The 22,712-nt window shown below is 47.7% G+C and overlaps 1 protein-coding gene across 3 annotated transcripts in view; it reads left to right on the top strand.

Annotated features, from left to right (window-relative positions):
* The window catches only part of TMEM132B (transmembrane protein 132B), a 470,175-nt gene that overhangs the window by 41,271 nt on the left and 406,192 nt on the right, over positions 1 to 22,712 (top strand). Inside the window, exon 1 of one of the 3 annotated variants that reach the window (XM_065525023.2) lies at positions 4,340 to 4,520. The exons of the other annotated variants lie outside the window; for them this stretch is intronic. Coding sequence (XP_065381095.1) covers positions 4,466 to 4,520 — 55 coding nt within the window. The 5' untranslated portion in view covers positions 4,340 to 4,465. Of the gene's footprint in view, positions 1 to 4,339; positions 4,521 to 22,712 lie in introns of those variants that run through there. 3 annotated transcript variants of the gene reach the window in all.

The following is a 22,712-nucleotide window of genomic DNA, read 5'->3' on the forward strand; positions in this document are numbered from 1 at the left end:
TGGTTTTGATTTGCATTTCTCTGATGGCCAGTGATGATGGGCATTTTTTCATATGTCTGTTGGCTATATAAATGTCTTCTTTTGAGAAGCGTCTGTTCATATCCTTTGCCCACTTTTTGATGGGGTTGTTTTATTTTTTCTTGTAAATTTGTTTAAGTTCTTTGTAGATTCTGGATATTAGCTCTTTGTCAGATGGGTAGATTGTAAAAATTTTCTCCCATTCTGTAGGTTGTCTTTTCACTCTGATGGTAGTTTCTTTTGCTGTGCAGAAGCTCTTTAGTTTAATTAGATCCCATTTGTCAATTTTGGCTTTTGTTGCCTTTGCTTTTGGTGTTTTAATCATGAAGTCCTTGCCCATGCCTATGTCTTGAATGATATTGCCTAGGTTTTCTTCTAGGGTTTTTGTGGTTTTAGGTCTAACATTTAAGTCTTTAATTCATCTTGAATTAATTTTTGTATGAGGTGTAAGGAAGGGATCCAGTTTCCGCTTTTTACATATGGCTAGCCAGTTTTCCCAAGCTCTATGCCTTTTTTATATTTTGAATTTCCATCATGTTTCTGGAAGAACTTACTCCATTGCAGTGGGCTGACTGCTCTAACAAACAACCCCCACATCTCAGTGGTTTAGTCCAATAGAAGTTTGTTTCTTTTCCATGGAACAGTTCAATCAGAGTGTGAGGCAAGCCTTCCACATGGTGACTCGGGATTCTTCCATGTTGTGGCTCACTTACCCGTCGCAGGGCTTGCAATTCTGTGCTGGGTCTCCGCATGGAGGAAAACAAATTTGCACATTCCCACATATGGGCCAGGTCTGGAAGTAGTGTACCTCCTTCTTTCTTGCAATCCATTAATTCAGGCTCAGTCACATGACCACTCCTAGCTGCAAGGGTGACTGGGAAATGTAGTCCACCTGTGGGCCGAGGACAAACAGTATGGTCAAATCACCATCCTAGGGGAGTAAGCAGACAAGATCTAGGTTTTCTAGCACAATAATTCTGCTCTTAGCTTCCTATCAATCTACAAATTCCATTTTACCCTCTGATGGACATTTGCACTATTTCTAGTCTTTGCCTTATGCAAAGGAAAAAGAATACCGATAGTGTCCTTATGTGTACCTCTCTTGTGGGCTAGTTTCAAATATACCTGTTTGGTTTTCATTTAAATGCAGCAGCACCATCAACTCCCCATCCATGTAGTAGCTTGCTCTCAGCTAAGGGTATGGAACTTGCATACGACAGAGTCACACAAGGTTGTGACAGACCAAATAAAGGGGCCTGAGTGGGAGTTAGTACCCCAGCTTCCAGCCCCACCTCCACCTCGGCCCTGCTACCTACCCTCTTCGTTAAGGGGTTGGGGCTGATGATAATGTTAGTTTACATTTCTTTTTTTTTTTTTTTTTTGAGACGGAGTCTTGCTCTGTCACCCAGGCTGGAGTGCAGTGGCCGGATCTCAGCTCACTGCAAGCTCCGCCTCCCGGGTTTATGCCATTCTCCTGCCTCAGCCTCCCGAGTAGCTGGGACTACAGGCGCCCGCCACCTCGCCCGGCTATTTTTTTGTATTTTTTAGTAGAGACGGGGTTTCACCGTGTTAGCCGGGATCGTCTCTCGATCTCCTGACCTCGTGATCCGCCCATCTCGGCCTCCCAAAGTGCTGGGATTACAGGCTTGAGCCACCGCGCCCGGCCTAGTTTACATTTCTTGAGCACTGGCTGTGACACTTTTCTCCTTGCTAACATTTCTTGAGCAGTGTCCTAAGCTCTATACACACATTCCCACATTTAATCCTCACACGGCAATCCTTCTGAGGAGGGCACTATTGTCTGTCCTGTTTTGTAGACGAGGAAACTGAGGCACAAAAATGGTCAGCAAATGCCTAAGATTATGTGGTTCTCATGTATACTCCCTTCCAGACAGAGGAATTAGGAGAGTCCATTAAGAAGGCCTCATGGGCACAGTGGTAAGAGGCTAGCTTTAGAATCAGGGATTGGTATAGATTCAAATCTGGGTATTGCTGGTTCCCTTGGGAAAGTCCACTCTTCCTAGGTCCTCAGTTTTCTCATCTGTAAAGTGGGGGTAAAATCTATGCATCAGGGTTTATTGGATTGGTCATTCCTTCATGTATTCATTCAGCCAGTGCTACGCCGGCACTGGGGGGAGAATCAATCTGACCAGGTCCTAGATGTCACATTCTACAGGGAGAGTTCTCTAGGATGAGAGAACTCTCTCATTAGAGAGAGTTAGAGGTGATGCATGCTTAACGCCTAGCTGTGCCTAGTGCTTTCTAGGCCCTTGGGGACTGGTTATTATAATAGTGGATGGTTACATGTGTTGTAAACTGTTAAGTGCTGTAACGGTGTTAGGTAGCAATAATATTGAAAATTCTATTTTCACTTAAGGGTGTCCCCGATATGTGAGGCAGTGATGAAAAGTGCCAGGAATGAATGACTTCCAGGAGACCAGCTCCTTGGGGTGGGATGACTCCACCGTGACTTTCTGCACTGTCTCCCAGCATCGCCCAGTGGAACTGGGGCCCAGTTGCCTGCAGTGTTCTGTGCCACACACTGTCCTGGCTTAAAAGGGGACAGTGAGAGCCAAGTTCCATGGGGATTTAATACTGGCTGAATTTGTCGAGGTCTTACTTGTGGGAGGAAGCACTTCACATGTATTAACTCATTTAATCCTCACAAAACCCCATGAGAAAGGCACTTCATTATCCGCATTTTATAGATGGGGAAAATGAGGCACAGAGTGGTTGAGGAACTTAGTCAAGGCCACACAGCTCCAGAGTGGCAGAGCTGGGATTCAGACCCAGGTGGTCTGGCTCCATAACCTGTCATTTAAATTACTGTGCTCTGTGGGCTCTTGTGACTGGATCTGGATACTGGGTAGGGTTGGAAATGCCTGCCAGGCAGCAAAGGGCAGACTCCCTGGAGTTCAAGAGGGGTGGGGTTGCAGGTGCTTTGGAGATCTATTAGGATGGTTCCCTCTTGATCTCAGTGTCTCCCCTCTCTAAGGATTGCACAGAATCAGCAGCTTAGAGACCAAGACAGATTCAGCATGCTCTCCCTCCGTGCCCTCACCCCCTTGCCATTCTTATGCAGGTCCAGCATTCCATGGTTGACACCTGTGAGTTTCAGTGTGGCCATCAGTGCTGCTCTGGTTGTGTGTAGGGCTGAACAAAAGTACCAGGAATGAATGACCACTAGGAGACCAGCTCCGTGGGGTGGGATAACTCCAAAGTGAATCTCCACACTGTCTCCCAGTGTTGCCCAGCTTTGCCCAGCAGGACTGGGCACTAGTTGCCTGCAGTGCCACAGCACTGTCCTGGCTTGATAACGTACCCTTTGTTGACTTCTTTCTTCTCTCTTTGTATTTCTCCATTCCTCACACGATGCTTCCTGGAATCATCTCCAAATGAAACACCTGTACTCTAATTATTGTCTCAGAGCTGCTTCTGGGGGATCCCAAATCGAGACATCAAGAGTAGCTGGAATCTGCCACCTCATTAGCAAAGTTCCTGGGAGCCAGTGACATGGAAGACCCCCTCTTTCCTCCTCTCAGTTTCTGAGCCTCAGAAGATGGACTGTGAGGCATCACTGAGCTCGGACTGGACAGAATTCCCTTGGCCTCTGGCTCTTCACCCTGCTGCCCTGGTTAGCACCCTGGGGCTCCAGGACCACGTGTGTGTGAACAATTGCAGATGGTGGGTGAGTGAGGAGGAATTTGGCCCTGGGCTCTTGATTAATGGAGAGCTGTGGAGGTCAGCACCTCTGGGATGGGAAGGCAGCGGCAACCCTCTTGGCCGCTGACCCAGAAAAGATCTGGGGGAAGAGTCGAACAGTTTGGGCTGTGATGCTCTCCCGACCGCAGCATTTCTTCCGTGCTTCTGTTTTGACCAGATTGATTGGAAAACACAGGGAGGATAAAACTCAGATGCTTCTGCCACAGGGCTGATGGGCAGAGCTGGACCTGTTCAGGCTTGTTAGGATCAATTCTGTGGTTGGCACGTGTGGGGACATGGTGCATGGAGGGTTGGATTGAATGCTCTCTGCAGCAGACGTCGCTGGCGCCTACCCACGGCCGTGACCCCCTGTTGACTGCTAGAATAACGTTTTGTTTAGGAGGTGATGGGCCCCCGCTCCGGAGAGGGATCCTGATTGGTCCAAACCGATGTATCACTCACTTCCCTCTTTTCCAGTGATTGGTTTAGAAGTGGCCACGTGACCAGGTGCTGGCCCATGAGATAGAACCGAGCCTGTGTACTGGGGCGGGTTTGACTAATTCTCTCCCTAAGGGAGGAGTCTAGGAGGAGAAAATCCTCTTGTGTTCCCCTCTTTCCTGTTTGGATGCAGACCCTGAGGACCTGACCAACTACAGCTGCATAGCTATGGTGCCGCGGGCGAGGGAGACCTTGCCAGCACGCCGAGGAGGGCAGACGGGGAGCTGGAAGGAATCCCAGGTCCCTCATGACGCAATTGAGTCTCTTCAGCAGCCTGGCCACCGCCCACCTCCGAGTTTCTCGTTAAGTAAATAACACATGTCCTTATGGCTTAAGCCGCTTTTAGTGGGTTTTTCTGTTATTTCAGCCAAATGCGTGCTGATGGATAAGGTCACTATTCTCGAGAAGTCTTTCTGGGGAATTCTTTAATATTTTAACACTTGATCCAGGACTTGCTTTTTAACTCTCGGCACTTTACTACCTTAGAGCATACTTACATTTTGTGCCTGTGATTCAGTCAGTGCAGTGAGTCCTGGCCTCAAAGGTCCTTACTGGCACTAGGTTCGTTCTTCCTCCATTACCTGCCTCTTACCACACAACGTTTTAATCTGTACTAGTTGAAAATCTTGTGGTTGTCATTAAGAGAAACCCACTGCAACTGGCTAAATACATAAGTAAATTCTATCTACCTATCTATGTATCAGTGTATCTATTTATCATCTATCGTTTATCATCTGTCTATAGAAAAACAGTCAAATAATTTATTGACTCAGCAATGAAAAAATCAAGGCACAAATCTTCTCGTGTTGCAGCTTCAGGCATAGCTGAATCCAGGGGCTCAAACAATAACACTGGGAATGTCCTCTCTGGCTCCAGGCTTTGCTGGCGTCTGTTGGCCGTGTTTCGGCACAGGTTTTCCTCATGAGCTATCAGGATGGCTGCTGATGTTCCCAGCCTTGCATGCTCCCAGTCGCCCAGCTGTGCATTCCCAGTGGAAAGAGAACAGCTGTTGCTCAATAGATTAATCATTCCTCTCCTAATTTCGTCTAAGGGGTCCCCCTAAGGGCATGTGGCCATCCCAGAACCACTTATTATTGTGCTCAGGAGGATAGAAAATGCCGAGGCAGGAGCAACCTTAGGTCACATACTGGTGTGGCAACCAATCTCCCCGAACGCCAAGGGCCGGGAACAGGGCGGAGGATGGTTCCTCAAAGGAAAGCTGGGCAAGATGAACAGAAGAAGGAGAACTGGAGCCCAGGCAGGCAAAAACAACAGATGTCTCCTCACAGTCTAAGGTATTTTGGGAGGAGAGGAGACACTGCAGATTTCCTCTAGTTTCTTTTTTTAATTGCTAGTTGTAGAAACTTTTGTTAAAAAACCTTACACGTGAGGCTAACATGTTAAGGAGAAGGAGGTGCTGCTTCTCAGGTTGGCGCTGCGGGGAGGGGTGTGGTGGCGTCTCCTCTGTGTGGAGCGGTGGAGCAGTGCTGCTTCGAGTGTGGCCCCTGGACTGCAGCAACAGCATCTGGAAACCCGTTAGAAATGCAGGTCCTCAGGCCTCGCCCTGGACCCATGCAACTAGAAACTCTGCAGGTGGGCCCCTGTGTTTTAACAAGCCCTCCAGGTGATGCTGAGCACGCTGGAGTTTGAGAACCACTGCAACGGTGAAGACAAAGGTGAACCTCAGTTGGTCTGGTTGTTGGTTCATGGCCTGTCCATACTGTTGTTTACCCTACCTGTCCCTTTGGTGAGTTATGCTAATTTCTATGGCTGCCATATCAAATTGCCACAAATCTGGTGGCTTAACAAAACAGAAATTTATTATTTTGCGATTCTGGAGGCCGGAATTCAGAAACCAAGTTTTTGGTAGGGCCACGCTCCCTCCAGAGGCTCTAGGGGAGGCTCCTTCCTTGCCTCTTCCAGCTCCTGGTGGCTTCTGGCAATCCTTGGCGTTCGTTGGCTTGCAGTTGCCTCACTCCTGTCTCCGCCTCTGCGGTCACATGGCTGTTTTCCGTGTGTGTGTGTATCTGTGTCCCGCTCCTCTTCTCATAAGGACCCCAGTCATTGAATTTAATGTTTATTGGCTGGGAATTCATCAGGAAAATTCCATGATCAGGAATTCTCTATTACAGATATTTGTCTCAAAAAAAAAAAGGTAAGTGAAAAGTGATAAAAGCAAAAAGTTATTTTTTTTCAAGAAGATATTCTTAGAAGAGGATATTTAAGAAATCAACTGACACCGGGCGCGGTGGCTCAAGCCTGTAATCCCAGCACTTTGGGAGGCCGAGGCGGGCGGATCACAAGGTCAGGAGATCGAGACCACAGTGAAACCCCGTCTCTACTAAAAATACAAAAAATTAGCCGGGCGCGGTGGCGGGCGCCTGTAGTCCCAGCTACTCAGGAGGCTGAGGCAGGAGAATGGCGTGAACCCAGGAGGCGGAGCTTACAGTGAGCCGAGATCGCGCCACTGCACTCCAGCCTGGGCAACAGCGTGAGACTCCGTCTCAAAAAAAAAAAAAAAAAAAAAAAGAAATCAACTGACCAATGCAGTATGACCTCATCTGAGCTAATGACATCTGCCAAGGCTCTATTTTCTGGGCAGATATGAGTTTTGAGGGGAAAGGGCCACTGTGCAACCTACTGCATGAGTGACCTTCCATGGTCCAAGAAATGTGGGGTTTTTGGACTACACTGAGCGCTAAGAACTGGAACTCCAGAGCTTACTTTGGTCCACACAGGAAAACTTGAGCACATTTGTCTTAATAAAAATGATGTGAATAATCTGGCACATTTATATTGCCCATGTCCCAGTGGTTTTTGAAACATATTTTTTAGTCGTGGAACTCTTTTCTCCCCCTAAGAAATATTATGCAGGAACATAGGCTAGAAAACACAGCCGCTCTGATTGGAACCAGGGTAGAAGCTTGCTAAGGCATATTTTTTAAATTCTAAGATTTCACAGAACAAAGTTTGAAAGCAATTGCTTATACATCTTTTTCTTTAAATTAAAAAAACCCCAAAGGCTTACAGTCTTTGTACCGATCCCTATTAATACTTTAAAAAATGCTTGTACATGGTAAAAACAGTTCAAATAGTAAAGTTACAAAATAAAACTTCTTTTGTGTCCACCCCCACCAGAACTCAGTCTTTCACTCTGAAAATACCACCTCTCCATAGTTCTAGAAAAATATATGCACAAACCAGTCTGTGTATGGGTGTGTGTTTGTCAAATCTATGTGAAGAAAGGCACAGTATTTGCACTTTGATATAAAATATTTAGTTTATATTCTAGAACTTTCCACACGTATGCACATATAGATCTACCTTATCCTTTGTAATAGCTGTGTAATAGTCATTGTCTTCATATATTATAATTTATTTAGAAAATCTCTCCATTGACGGGTGTTTATGTTGTTTCTAGTTTTTTTCCTCATTATAAACAACGCTGATGTGAGCATCTTTGCCTTTCCTTTGTGTTGTCACCATCTCACGGTTCTTTGCTTAGATTCTTTTGTTTAATTCTTTTTGGAGCTCTCCAGTAGAGTGTGTCCATTTGAAGAAGACAGAAGTTTGAAAGTGAGGTGGCAGTCCCATATTACAGTCAGTTGATTTCTTAAATATCCTCTTCTAAGAATATCTTCTTGAAAAAAAATAACTTTTTGCTTTTATCACTTTTCACTTACCTTTTTTTTGAGACAAGTATCTGTAATAGAGAATTCCTGATCATGGAATTTTCCTGATGAATTCCCAGCCAATAAACATCTCCTGATTAGTTGAATTATAAATTGGCATTGGGAGAAAGTCCTAGGCGCAAATATAGAGTTGACACCGGCTCGCCAGACAGACAAGGATGTGCTGTAAATATTGGGATAGGGTTAAATGTGCAAAGTCACATTGTGCATTTTTTTCTATCTCATAAATGTATAAATAGTCCCCATGTTGTTCCTAAGGACCCAAGCTTGACTTGTTCGGGCAATTAATTAACTGAGGTGTTCGGTGAAATGGCTATGTTGTTCTTTTCTGTTTTTATCTCTGGCAAAAGCATTATTATGGACTCTTCTAGCTAATGAGAAGATCTTCCTGATGCAAGTTACTTTGGTATAAAAAGCTCTAGCCTGGAGAAGTTGGGAAAATCATTTTTCTCCCAAGAGTCTCAACTTCCTAATCTGTGAAGTGGGTTGGTCGGATCAGATGGTCTTCAAGACCTTTCCAGTTCAGCGATTCCATACCTCTTTGAGTGTCATAGTGGCCTGTATATGTGTCTCTGATGTCCCTGGCTTGGGGTTTTTTTTCCCCTAGGTAGGTCAGTGTGTTAATTTTGGCAAAGGGGACTTATCCAGGCCAGGACAAGGATTTTTTTAACTCACCCCAGTGTCTGAAACAAAGTGATTGCTGGGCCCTCAGCAGTCATGTAGAAGTAGGTTTGGATGTGTGTAGCAGAGAAAACCAAAATAATAACGGATTATACAGGATAGAAGTTAATTTCCATCTCTCACTACTAATGTGGCTCCGTGATGTCAAAAAGACCCAAGATCCTTCTAGTTTCTGCTTTGCCATCTTTGGCTTGTGACTTCCATCCTCATGGTCACCTCATTGTTGAAGATGGCTCCCAGAGTTCTGGCCATCATCTCCACCTTCCAGGCAGGCCTTGGAGGAAGCAGATGTCCCAATAGCTGTTTTGACTGTCTTCAAGCTATCCTCTGAGAAGTCCCACCCCGTGAGACTTATATCCCATGCTCTTACTTATATCTCATTGACCAGAACATAGTCAGTGGCCACACTTAGCTGCAGGGAAAGACAGAAAAAGGAATTTTCAGCTGCCTCAGATGAACTTGGGGTTCCTTTCTTAACAAGGAAGGGGTGGATGGATGTTGGCATAGGCAATTGAAAGTATCTTTTAGGACCAGGATTTGGCCATTTAGTCTGAATCAAAACAGACTTTTCCACTAATAGGCTTGGGACTTCTCCCATTGATTGGGTTCGGGGATGCGGAGCTTCTCAGCCACTGCTGAACTGATAATGCTTTATGCTAAGGATCCTCTTCCTGGAGCCTGAAATCTCCAGGTCAGCGGCTTCTGTCTTATTCAACTGCCTCGCCATAGAGCCTGGCATGGTGCTGGCCCATAGCAGCCATTTCGTGAGCTCCTGTGGTCTGATCATGGCATTTTTTGCTGATTTTAAAGGGGATAGGAATTTCTCTTATGGCTTCTTCTTATGAAGATGTGTATAAGGGTTTATCTTTCCCACTAGACACCAAGAGATTGCTGTAGTCAGGGATGTAGATATTTTTCCTGGGACTCTCGTAGCACAGCTCCTGGCAGGCAGTTGGTCTCTGTAAATATTTCCTGGATTATATTCTGTCTGGGGGCAAGTGGCTGTGGCCAGGGATAGTGCTGGGCTGTGTGTGATGTGATGAAGTTCGTATTTTTTGCATCCTCCTTTTGTATCTTTGCCTTTCTCCACTTCCTGACTCTTTGCTTTTCCTGATCACACAATTCTTGTTGCTCCAGTTGAAAATGTCCCATCCTGTGACTCCACTGCAAAGGACCCAACCCAATATTTTCCATGGCACTTCCTCCCAAGCTAGTGACTCAGCCCTGTGAACTAGCGAAGGTGAGGTTTGCCCCATCACCGCCCGCTGAACCCAACTCATGGTAGACTGCACAGTGGTTCTCCATGTGGGGTCCTGCATTGGCCGCATCAGCACTTCCCGGAGGCCTGTTAGAAATGCACATTCTCAGGCCCCACCTACCGAGTCAGGTGGGACCCAATGATCGTGTTGTACCAACCCCCCGGGTCCCTTCAGATTCTGAGCCTTGCTCAGGAATCTGTATTTTCAGCAAGCAATACAGGTGATTCTGATGAAGGGGGTTCAGGAGCCACAATCCAAGAGATGTCCTCTGTTCAAGACGGGATCAGATAGGTCCTTGCGCTGTTCATGAGACGGTTCTGTGTGTCCCCAGATACCAAGATGCACCTAAAATGATAACACCTCCAGATGGAGTTCTTTGCTCACTGGGAGACAAGGCTCTTCTTCTATGCCCTATCTCTTCCCTTGTCTAATATTCCAATTGCTTTATCTTAGGGTGCAGGCTATGTGGGGATAAACAGTGTGTGGGGAGAGCTGAGGGGGCAATTTTGAACAATGTGGTGGTGAGGAAGGGGTTGAACTGACAGATCTCTTTCCAGTGTATTCTTTGCAGCTGATCCTGCTCCTAGAGCCTGTAGCATCATGGGATTGATGAATATTCCTAAGCCTCTACATGCTAGTTTGGCTTCCTTCTTAACTATGATCCCCCAATTCCAGGGAGCTGTGCTATAGCTGCCACTCACGGGTGGTCATGGTGGGCTCTGGATGGTGGGCCCCTGGGAGAGGCTACATTTGCATTTCTCACCTATACAGTTAGGGGCTTGTGGGAAGTTCAACCCAGGTCAGGCAGCAAATAAAGACAGAGTCCACAAACTCTCACATGATGTCCTGCCAAAGCTGGGACTAGCCTGAGGGTGCCAAATTGTGACTTGGAAACTATATTTTAACTGTTGCACTTCTCTTCACCTCCATGAATCCCACCTTTGTCCCAGCTACTGTCATCCCTCCCTCTTCCTCCCAGCTGACCCATTATCTACCCGTGGGTCCATGGAGGCTCTTGCTGCTGGATTTTTTTTTAAGCTGAAGTGAAATTTACATAACATAAAATTAACTGCTTTAAACCAAACCATTCAGTGTTACTTAATACATTCACAACACTGTGCAACCACCATCTCTACCTACTTCCAAAACACTTTCATCCCCTAAAAGGAAACCCCATACCCATTGAGCAGCCACTCCCTAATCCTCTTCCCCAGCCCCAGCAATCACTGATCTGCTGTCTGTCTTTATGGTCTGGCCAAGTTTGGGTATTTTATGTAAAGGAAATCGTACAAATATGTGACCCTTTGTGTCTGGCTTCTTTCACATAACATAACGGTTTTGAGGCCTATCTATGTTGTAATGTTTATCAGCACTTCAGTCCTTTTTTTTTTTTTCTTTTTTTGAGACAGAGTCTTGCCCTGTTGCCCAGGCTGGAGTGCAGTGGCACAGTCTTGGCTCACTGCAATCTCTGTCTCCTGGGTTCAAGCGATCCTCCTGCCTCAGCCTCCCGACTAGCTGGGGCCACAGGCGTCCACCACCATGCCCGGCTAATTTTATATTTTTAGTAGAGACAGGATTTCATCATGTTGGCCAGGCTGGTCTCAAACTCCTGACCTCAAGTGATCCGCCCACCTTAGCCTTCCAAAATGCTGGGATTACAGGCATGAGCCACCGTGCCAGGCCAGCACTTCATTCCTTTTAATAGTTGATTTTTTTTTTTTTTTTTGAAACAGAGTCTCTGTTGCCCAGGATAGAGTGCAGTGGTGCGATCTTGACTCACTGCAACCCCCTCTTCCCAGGTTCAAGTGATTCTTGTACCTCAACCTCCTAAGTAGCTGGGATTACAGGTGCACACCACCACATCCAGCTATTTTTTTTTTTTTTTTTCCAGTGGAGACAGGATTTTGCCATGTTAGCCAGGCTGGTCTCAAACTCCTGACCTCAAGTGATCCACGTGCCTTGGCCTCCCAAAGTGTTGGGATTACAGGTGTGAGCCACCGCTCCCAGTCAGTTCCTTTTTATAGTTTAACCCTATTCCATTGTCGGGTAGACCACATTCTGCTTATTAGTTATGAGCTTATCTGCCATCCGTTAATGGACACATGAGACCGGCGGAGTCCTTTACAGAGGCTGTTGCATCATGTCTCTTGTCTGTTATGGTGCTACCTTAGAGCCTCCAGTCCTGGTTCCCCAGGCCAGCTGCAGAAGCCCATCCAGCCTGGCCCCACCTGATGTATCCTGCACCGCTTCAAGCTGTCAGCTCCACCCTTCCTGGCTGCTTACCCTGGCTTCTCTGTCTTTTGAAAAGCCGAGCTCTTTGCCCTCAGGGCCTTAGATAGGCTCTTTCCTTTTCCATATTTTCATGGCTGTCTGAACTTGGGTCTTTCCAAAAGCAGACCCGAAGACAAAGATTTGGGTACCCGTAGTGCATTGCAGACACGATGGTGAGGGAGCAGGAGTGGAGACAGGAGAGGGAGGAAAGACAAGCACAGGTATGTGAGTGAGTGAGCAGGTGACTGCTGTGGGCAGCTGGGGCTCAGGCCCCACTGAGTGTCCTACAGAGGCAAGAAGGAGCTGGGATATTGATCCACTGACCCTCCCCGCTTCTCTCTTTGGGTGCTACCCAGAGGTGTCGACTCGCTGGCACTGCCAGCATCAGGCTGAGAATGCCCAGCATGCGGCCAGAGAGCGAGCCCAGGTAGAGAGAGGTAGGTGTTCCAGGTAAGAGGTTGTCAGCATCCTGCGCCGTCACCAGTGCCGAAGGTGACCTCCAGGGGGCACCAAGGGGCCGTGGCTTTGCTGCTGCCGCTGGCTCACCCGGATCCTTCAGCTGTGACGTCGGTGTTCTCACTTCAGACAGGCTTTCCTGCACCGCCCCAGCCCAAGCAGGCCTCCCCTGTTCCTGTTCTCTCTCCTGCCACCTTGTTCCTCTCCTTCCTAGATGTGATAGCTTGCCAGGATACGTTGACAAACTTTTTTATTTTTATTTTTTGAGAAGGGCCTCACTCTGTTGCCCAGGCTGGAGTGCAGTGGCGTGATCTCTGCTCACTGCAACCTCTGCCTCCTGGGTTCAAGCAATTCTCGTGCCTCAGCCTCTTGAGTAGCTGGGATTACAGGCGCCCGCCACCATGCCCGGCTAATTTTTTTTTTTTTCTTTTTTTTGAGACAGAGTCTCGCTCTGTTGCCCGGGCTGGAGTGCAGTGGCACAATCTTGGCTCACTGCAACCTCTGCTTTCCGGGTTCCAGCGATTCTCCTGCCTCAATCTCCCGGATAGCGGGGATTACCAGCACCTGCCACCACGCCCAGCTAATTTTTGTATTTTTAGTAGAGACAGGGTTTCACCATGTTAGCCAGGCTGGTCTCGAACTCCTGACCTCAGGTGATCTGCCTGTCTCACCCTCCCAAAGTGCTGGGATTACAGGTGTGAGCCACCATGCCCAGCCACGTTGGCATACTTAAAGTTGCATTTGTCTCCTGGGTGGTGAACTTCACAGCACCAGCATGATATTTGCAGGCAGCGGCATCCCTTGTGCTTGGTGCTGTTGTGGTACATGGTGGATGCTTGGTTGATGGTGTTGAATGAACAGACCAGGGCTCCTCTGCTGTCATGGCCTCCTCCCTGGTTCCTCAGAGGGGCAGTGACTTCAGGAGCATACTTGATGTCCCACGACAAAGTCTTTAGCATATGTCACCCGAGAATGTCACACAAGCCCAAGATCCAGGGAGCATAGAGCAGCTGCGCTCATTTATTTTTCGAAACCAGACTTGGTTGTATTTGGATTTTGTAGTTCTTCCTCTTCTCCTCTCTCTCTTTTTTTTTTTTTTCTGAAGGGCCTGACTTCTGAGCACAAAGATGTTGGGGGAATTTCTGGGAGGTTATTGCATATTTTCTCTCAAGCGGTCGCCTCTGTTTGTCAAAACAGTCTCAGATGTGGGCTTTGCTTTCTCTGCTGTGTGTAATTTGGTTTTCTTTCCCTGTTCCTTTTTCTTTAAGCTTTGGGCTTGCCTGCTGAAGTTAATTCCTGGGAGCATTAGGTGTTGATTTTGTATTTGCTCGTTTATTGCAGTGCATTGAAATGGCTATTTTGATAAGTCTGGTGCTTCTGTTTTCTGGGCTCCATTTTTGAGAAACATTTTGTTCAGAAAGGTCCGAAGGCCAGAGAAATGCACGGAAGAAAAAGATGAGAAAAGTTGATCAGTGACAGGTGGGATGATCAACACAGACGTTTCACCCACAGGGGACGTTTCACAGACCTGTATTGATTTATTTCCTCTCAAAACCCTAGCTGTTTGTATTTAAAAGTGTTGAGAATAATGAGAAAGAAGGGAATCAGGGTATTGTTAAGCGACAGGGGAGGTGAAGCAGATGGGAAGCCTGAAGGAGATGCATTTATTCCTTTGTTAAGAAAAGATCAGCAGAACCCCACACCATCCCAGTGTCTGACGTGGCGCCTGGAATAGAAGATGAAAGATGTCCTCAAAAGATTTACATTCTCTAGAGGGAGACTGAATTTCAGTCCAATATGGGAACTATTATGGTAACAACGTGTTCAGGGAGAGCATGGTGGGGGGTGGGGTGGGGCAGAATTGAGATGCTTGGTATGGGACGGTCAAGGAAGGCTTCCTGGAGGAGTTGATGGGTGGACAATTCAGTTTTGGGATGGGGAGAGAAAGAGAGAAAGAAAGAAAGATGAGATGAAGTCCCAGGCTTAGAAACTGTTAGGGAAGAGTATGAGATTTTGTGGTGTGGATGAGTAGCCAGGCCAGGGGGTTCTGTGATGTTCTGATTTGTTCTGGCATGTGTTCCCAAGGATAGGGCTAAGGCGCTCTGGCCTTTGGGATTGAACTATAGTCATAGTCAGGATTCTTTTGGTTGCAGGAAACAGAAACTTAAGTCAAACGGCTTTAAGAAAAAAAATTCCCATTTGGTTTCTATAAAGGAAAAGTGTAGGGTTTTTGGCTTCAGGAATGGCTGGATCCTGGAACTCAGGGAGTTCCACTGGATCCTCGTCTCTTTCTTTCTATCTCTTGGCTCTGTATTTGTCTGTGTGTGTTCTCAGGTGGTCTTCTCATAGTGATTAGATGACTGTCTTTTGTTTCAGCCAACATCCTTGCCTTTCCATAGGCCCAATAGGATGGTATGCGTCTTCCCTGATGGCACTAGTGTCCCAGAATTGAGTGTGGCAGCCCAGGGACACTCATGTGAATGCAGAAGGTAGAGGTAAGGCAGGGCCACCCTCTGCTCATCCTCCTGGCGAGCACTGCTGTGGAGGTGCCCGGCTTTCACGAGATGGTGTTACCGAGGCCCCACTGCCTGCTCATGGTTTGTTGGGGGGAGGTGGAGACCAGGTCATGTGGTACTGGCTTCAAGGGGTAGGATGCCACAGGCATTGCTGCAGTAGGAGTGGTCTGTAGATTATGCCTTTTTCTTGATAGTAGTGGCTTCCTTATTGCAGTGGCTTCCAGAGGGTGGTGGTGGTGGCATGATTTTGGAGCTAGCAGCTGTGGTGATAACATCCCAATTCAGCTGGTGGCATCCTCATCTTACAAGAGAAAACAGCTCCCTTGGTGCCCTGGATCTGCCATGTGACTTGCAGGGTCGTTTCTGGAACGTTGACCTATAGAGCTCATTCCTTGCACCTTCTGGTGATTCTGTAAGGACTTCGCCCCTGGGAAAAACAGCTCTGCTTCACCAAACTGGAGTGGATTCTGTTCTCTGCAACAAAACCCTGCCTGACACACTGAGTGTCTCTGGGCTATGGCTGTCACCCTGGGGTGAGGGAGTGAAACTGGGGCTCAAGTCCCTGCATTTCCATGACATCCGTGGTAGAACAGCCCTCACAGAAGTGCTATTTGGGTTAATGGCATGTTCCTAGCTATCTCCTTCCTTTTGACAGGTCTGTTATTAGAGCTGACATCTTACTGGGGCTGTAGTGCGTTTTATGGACCCTGCTAAGCTACCTTGCAAGTAAGGCCTGATCTCTGGGCAGTTTGAAAAAGCAGAAACAAAGACAAACCCACATGAGCAAAACTTCTGGCCTTAGACGGCGTGGAGTCAGAGGGTAGGAATGAGTCCCAGGTACCCCAACACTGACCCCTTGCTTCAAGTAGAACTTCTTAAAAAAGACATGCACCTTACTCTTAGACAGGCATGCCCCTAGGGAAGGGAATGCAGAGCATTTCAGCTCCAACGCTACTTTCTGGACCCCCATCTCTCTTCTGGACTGCGTCCGGTTTCCGGGTGTGAGCTCCCTGTGTCCCCTACGTTTTGTGTTCATGGAGCTCACTGCAGTGTGTGATTATGGACTGTACGGTGGGATTAGTTGGTAAATGTCTGCTGCTTTTACTAGGCTGCTAGGCTGGAAGCTCCAAAATGCCAGGCCCTCGTCCCACGCCTGGCGGAGAGCACGTGCTCGATGTACAGTTGTTGAATGAGTGATCAGTGAGTGAATGGGTGGGCGTGAAAGTCTCCAGAGCTCCAGAAGTGAGTGAACGGTGGTGGGCCGGGGTAGGGCGAGTACCTCCTTTAAAACAAAGATTCTTAACCCATTTTGTGCCACGGGTCCTTTTAGGAGTTAGATGAAGTTGTCTCAGAAAAACGTCTTTTAAATGCATATCAAAAAATACAGAGGATGACAAAAGAAACCAATTTTGTTGAACTCCAGGTATTGAAATATGAGGAAAAAGAAATTTGAGATATGGTAATTTGCTTTTCCAACGTGCTTAAATACCAAGAAACAGTGGGGGATAAAATAGGCATCATTCTGAGGTCATGGTGAGTGTAAATGATATTTTGAGATCTGAAAAAATGGGAATGGGATATAAAAATACCTGTGATTCTCTTGGAGGCAAGATCACAGGTCCTGCTGACACACATAGGTTTGCTGCTTCAGTTTGTGATGCTCTATTTCAGCTGGGGTTTCATGATGTGAGTGTTTTCCATGCATATTCATGGACCCCTGAATTCTGTTCACTCACCCCAGGCCCTGGACCCCCTGTTTAAAGGAATGTTGTCTGGACTCATCTGGATGTGACTCATGGCTCGAGATTCCCTCTTCCCTCTCACTCTCCTTTCTCTACGACAGTGGGTTTCCAGTATCGCCTTCTGTTGAGCCTTCAGAGGAAGCATGGTTCCGCTGGCACCTTGTTGAGCCTTCAGAGGAAGCGTGGTTCTGCTGGCACCTGGGTTTTGGACTTCTGGTTTCCAGGGCCATGAGAGAATATGTTTCTGCTGCTAGAAGCCATCCAGTCCATGGCAATTTGTCATGGCACCCCTAGGAAACTAACACAGTTGCTAAAGCTCTCCTTGCTACAGATGTATGAATAAAGTTTGATGACCAACATGTATAAGTCTTCTTAGTATTGGCCACACTTGGTGTATCTATGGTCCACCTGTTCAAGGGAGGTCTCCTTCCTGCAAATGAAATCGGACTAGAAGGCAGACCTGTGGGGAGCATGGCAGGTCCACTCAGTTCTGTTTTGAAGTTCTGTCCCAGCATGTAGCAGGTCCTCCAAAGATTTGTTGTGAATGAATAGAATAACAACGAATATTTTCTGAGATACTTAACTATAAGCCAAGTCCTGTTCTAAAATTCCATAGGAGGGCTCCTTTTTTTTTTTTTTTTTTTTTTTTGAGACAGAGTCTTGCTCTGTCGCCCAGGCTGGAGCACAGTGACCGGATCTCGGCTCACTGCAAGCTCCGCCTCCCAGGTTTACACCATTCTCCTGCCTCAGCCTCTGGAGTAGCTGGGACTACAGGCGCCCGCCACCTCGCCCGGCTAGTTTTTTTGTATTTTTTTAGTAGAGACGGGGTTTCACTGTGTTAGCCAGGATGGTCTCGATCTCCTGACCTTGTGATCCGCCCGTCTCGGCCTCCCAAAGTGCTGGGATTACAGGCTTGAGCCACCGCGCCCGGCCGAGGGCTCCCTTTTTAATCCTCACATCAATGCCATGAACCCAGTCCCAGTGTCACCCCCATTTTAAAAAATTTTGAGACAGGGTCTCACTTTGTTGTCCAGGCTAGAGTTTAGTGGTATGATCATAGCTCACTGTAGCCTCAGCCTCCTGGGCTCAAGCAATCCTCCTGCCTCAGCCTTCTGAGTAGCTAAGACGAGGTATGCACCACCCTGCCCAGCTAATTTGTTTTATTTATAGTAGAGATAAGGTATTGCTATGTTTTCCAGGCTGATCTTGAACTCCTGAACTCAAGCAATCCTCCCACCTCATTCTCCCAATATCATTCCCATTTTATCCTTGAGGAAACTGAGGCCCAGAGAGGTTGAGTGATTTGTTCCAAATCAAATAGCGTATCAGTGGCAGAACTTGGCCTTGAGCCTAGTTGGAACCACTCCAGAACTAAACTCACTCTAGGTGGAGTTGCAAACTCCTGACCTCAAATGATCCGCCCGCCTCAGCCTCTCAAAGTGTTGGGACTACAGGCGTGAGCCACCATGCCCAGCCACAAAAGTATATTGAGTGGTGTTGAGGTTTTGAGTACAAATGAGTCTATTACCCAGGTAGGGAGCGTAATACCCAATGGGTAGTTTTTCCAGCCCTTTCCCCCATCCCTCTCCCGTCAGTCCCCAGTGTCTGTTGTTCCCATCTTTGTGTCTGTGAGTACCCGTTTAGCTCCCACTTGTAAGTGTAACCACGCAGTATTTGGTTTTCTGTTTCTGCAGGCCTGAACGAATGCAGACCTGCAAATGTAGCTAGAATATTTGCCTCACCCTGAATGGAAGCTCCATACCTATTAGCAGTCACCCCCAACCCTCCCTTTCCCCCCAGCCCCTGCCCACCACCAACCTCCTTCCTGTCTCTCTGAGTTTGCCTGTTCGGGACATTTCTCGTCAATGGATTCACACACAATGCAACCTTTTGCGTCTGGCTTCTTTCACTTAGCATGACGTTTTTGAGGTTCACCCACGTTGTAGCCTGTGTCGGAATGTCATTCTTTTTATGGCTGAATCATATTCTATTGTATGAATATGATACGTTTTGTGTATTCATTGGTTGATGGACGTGTGAGTTGTTTGATTTTTTGGCTATTGTAAATAATGTTGCCATGAACATGAGTGTGTACATTTTTTGCCTGACCACCCATTTTCAGTTCCCTTGGGTCTATGCTCAGGAGTGGAATTGCTGGGTGACAGGGCAGCTCCATCTTCAACTTATTGGGGAGCCTCAGTGCTTCTGGAGTGAGAGCAGAGGTGGGCGTGAGGCATGACCATGCTATGGGGAGAGGATGGCACAGCCCTGTGCAGTGCTGGCCCCTCAGGGAGCTGCTTCTGCCAAACCAGCTTCCGGCCTGGGGACCCAGGGCCCAGACCCCGCTGACATGGGGCCTCGCTTTCCCAGGCTGCATCTTCCCCAGTGTTCCCTGTCCAACACCTCCTCTTGGCCACTGTCACGGGTATGCACCCAAGGGAACTGAAGGTCGGTGTCTGGACAAAAATATTACCAGCCAACTCGCAGTGAAGTGGTTCCGACTGGGCTGGCTTGTGGTTAGGAGACCTTCCTCCCCTCCCCAGAGAAAGGTCAGCTCATTCATATGACAGCGAGATCCCCTTGAACAAAACCTTCAAAGCCACGTGAAGGGATGATGGCTTGTCCTCATCTAAGCAGCCGTTGCAGGATGGCTTTAAAATGAAAATTCCCTCCTAGATTAGAGTGCTGGTGGCAGCTCCTGAGCCACTGAAAGAAGCATGGTGGGGTGGAAAAGTCTGACCAGGGGCCTTTAGGCCAGCCCTGCCCCCACCATCTGCATGAATTCACTTCCCTCTCTTGGCTCCTCCCTCAGTTTCCCCATTTGTGCAATGGGGGGATGGAGCTGGGCAACTGTTTGCCAGACATCAGTAAGCACCGACCATCTCTGCTAGTTTTTCACTTAAAAGTATTTACCCAGGACGACAGCAATTCTGAATTACTAGCACCAGTGGAAAGCCTGTATCCCTTGAAATAATTCTAAGGCAACAACAAAAGTACTTTTGTTGGTTTCCTTTCGTTTTATTGGTTGTTATTTTTCCTTTCACTTGGTTTCTTTTCAGAATCATTTTATAAAAAAAGGGCAATGTTGAAAATCAAGAACGCTTCCTTGTTCTCAGACCCACCCCCAGCCAGCCCCCCACTGCAGTTCAGGAGGGAGAAAAATGACTTGCTACTCTCACCCCCACCATTCCTGCCAGGAAAAGACACCCCACAACCAGGCAACTCTTGCCCCTCCCGTCCACCCCTCTGCGTTCATTCTGGTCACAGGTGGCCGAGGTAGGAACTGTTGGGATCAGGTTGGAATTCTGACCCTGGAAGGTCACAACCAGGGTAGTCTGTGAAGAGCACGTTGCCCTCTGACTCCTGGGACAGGCAGGACCCAGGATGGGGAGCTTCGATGCAGTTCTGTGTAGCTAGACTTGGAGGGGCAGCAGCTGCTCCTCCCACAGGACCCAGTGTCAGACCTAGCTGTTTTCATCTGTGAAGTGTTTGATGAGTTCTAGCACCCCGGCCCCTTGCTCATACAGAATGTTGGGGGATGGGGGGACTTAGCCCTGGAAACAGGCCTGGCAGCGTTGGTTCTTCTGCTAGGTGGGCAGATAGCCCAGGCAGTGCTGGGGGAGTGCTGGGCAGATGCCCCAGACCCTTCCAGTCTCTGGCTTGTCCCACATCACATCCTCGCAGATGTCCCATGCTTGTCCCACTACCCCATACCCCAGCAGTCCTTCAAGGTCCAGGCTCTGAAATGGGGTCATGAGCTCCCAGGTCGGGCCTCCTTTGGGATCAGGCCACCCGGCATCTCTGCAGCCAGATGCAGGCTGGGATAGTGACAATAACATGGCCCATTTTAACACAAAACGGGACCCTCGTGTGCTTCTTCCACTGGCAGGATGGGCAGAGCCATTCCACTGACCAGTGGGGATCAATCCGGGCCCTGGCAGTGACTGGCGCTGCCTCTCCTATGATCCTGCTGGCTTTCTGCTTCATGACAACGATAGCTCTCAGTATTGACTGGACTGGAGGTCGCTCTGTGCTGAGGAGAATGTCAAGCCTGTTAGATCATAAAAACCGGCTTGCTGTCAGTGTGAGCTTGGCTGGTGGCTCCTCCTTTCCCCGCCTTCCCTGCCACAGGGAACTCAAGCCGGTTTTGGGTTAGGGAGCAAGTTGATCCATGTAAATAATGCATAGGATTATGAATATGAATAGGGGACTCATTCGGTTCTGAGGAAGTCAGCTTCCTGGGCTGCGTCTGTCATCCTGTTTATTAACACGCCGTCCCCACTTAGATGCCGTGTTTTGAAACAGCGTGCCGGTGTTATGATTGTGATTACTATTATTATTTGTGCAGCGGCATTTGGAAGCCCTTATTAAGTGATTCCCGTTTGCTTCGGCATGAATGCACAACGTGTGAGACTTCAGGACAAGTTCAGCGTCTCCAGCACACACAGTGCCATTTAAAGAGGAAGCCCTGGTTCCAGTGTTGGCTTCAGAGTACAAACAAATACTGATGTTTCCATTTCGGGCTCTTTTGTGAAGTGCTTTGATTCTTAAATCGGAGGCGGCTTTCAGGCACCTGTCTTCTCACCCTTTGTTCCTGGGGACAGAAGTGATGGATTTTGCAGTCTGGAGGCATCTGTCATTTTGAATCCATCTGCTTGTTAGGCACTTCCAGTGTGTCTGATGTGACACCATTTGGGGTTTCAGCATTTCATCACATTTCCCACCGGGAGAGCCTTGGGTTGGTGGGGGAGGTGGCGGGGGAAGGGGCACAGTCAGGATTTTCCACTTAAGTTATTACTGTTTCAGGCTTGGGATAGTATTTTTAGAAGACATTAAATCAAATGAAAGGAATCTGAGCGGGGACCCTCCCCTATGCAGGAATATTCCTTCTGTGTGCTGTTTTGATTGCTTCCAGTAACGAGACACTCACTACCTGTAAGGTAACCCATTCCATCAAAGTTCAGATCTGACTGTTATGCCTTATTTTCTCCTTTCTTTGTGTCCATAATCACCCACCACTTTGAACTTCTGGAGTTGTTCAGAACAATCCTAGAAGTCTTCTTACTTGAATGAGACACAAATATCACACCCCATCTTCAGGATGAAAAAGCTCCATTCTGTCTGCTTTTAGTTTGATGGCAACTTGCATGGGACAGTTTCATATAACAGGCTCTATCTAGTTTAAAACCTCATAGGAGATAGGTTCTGGGGGATCTTTGGAGGTTCTTCCAAGATTCTGCCTATTCACAGATGATGCGACATGAACCCATCTTTGATGCCCCTGCCATCCTCCTCCTGTCTGCACCCTGTTGAAAGGCATTCCTAGTTGATTCTTCAGGCTTGATGTCCATGTTTCCATCCCAGTGATCATATTTGGTGTAGGGGTGGCTGACATACCTTGGCCCAGGGAGACAAGTGACCAATCAGAGATAACATCCTGGTCAATCAGAGCATAGCCTTCCTATTGGCCAATCAGAGCACAGGAGCCCCCTGACCAGGTAGAGAATAGTATCCCCCTGGCCAATCAGAGCATAGCATTTCCCCTAGCCGATGTCACCGGCTCTGGGATAGGCCTGACCTATTAGGCTTCATTTCAGAACTTTTACTGGGACGGTGTGGGAATGTGCCACCCCCACCGCCAGATGGCATGAAGTAGGGACTACTCCTTGCTGTCTCTCTCTCTCTTTTTTTTTTTTTTTAAAATTTTCCAGCCAGTTAACTCACTTTTCGCTTAAGCTAGTTTGAGTTGGTTTTCTGTGATTTGCAGCTAAAAAATACCTTGAGACACTGCTTCGGGGCACAGCCTTCAGTGTGACTTTGGATTAGCGCATATATTCTATGCAGCCAGGTTGCATGGCAGAAGACTTTACATAAAAT

The sequence above is a fragment of the Macaca fascicularis genome, chromosome 11 (genome assembly GCF_037993035.2).
Source record: "Macaca fascicularis isolate 582-1 chromosome 11, T2T-MFA8v1.1".
In the NCBI taxonomy this organism is placed as follows: domain Eukaryota; kingdom Metazoa; phylum Chordata; class Mammalia; order Primates; family Cercopithecidae; genus Macaca; species Macaca fascicularis.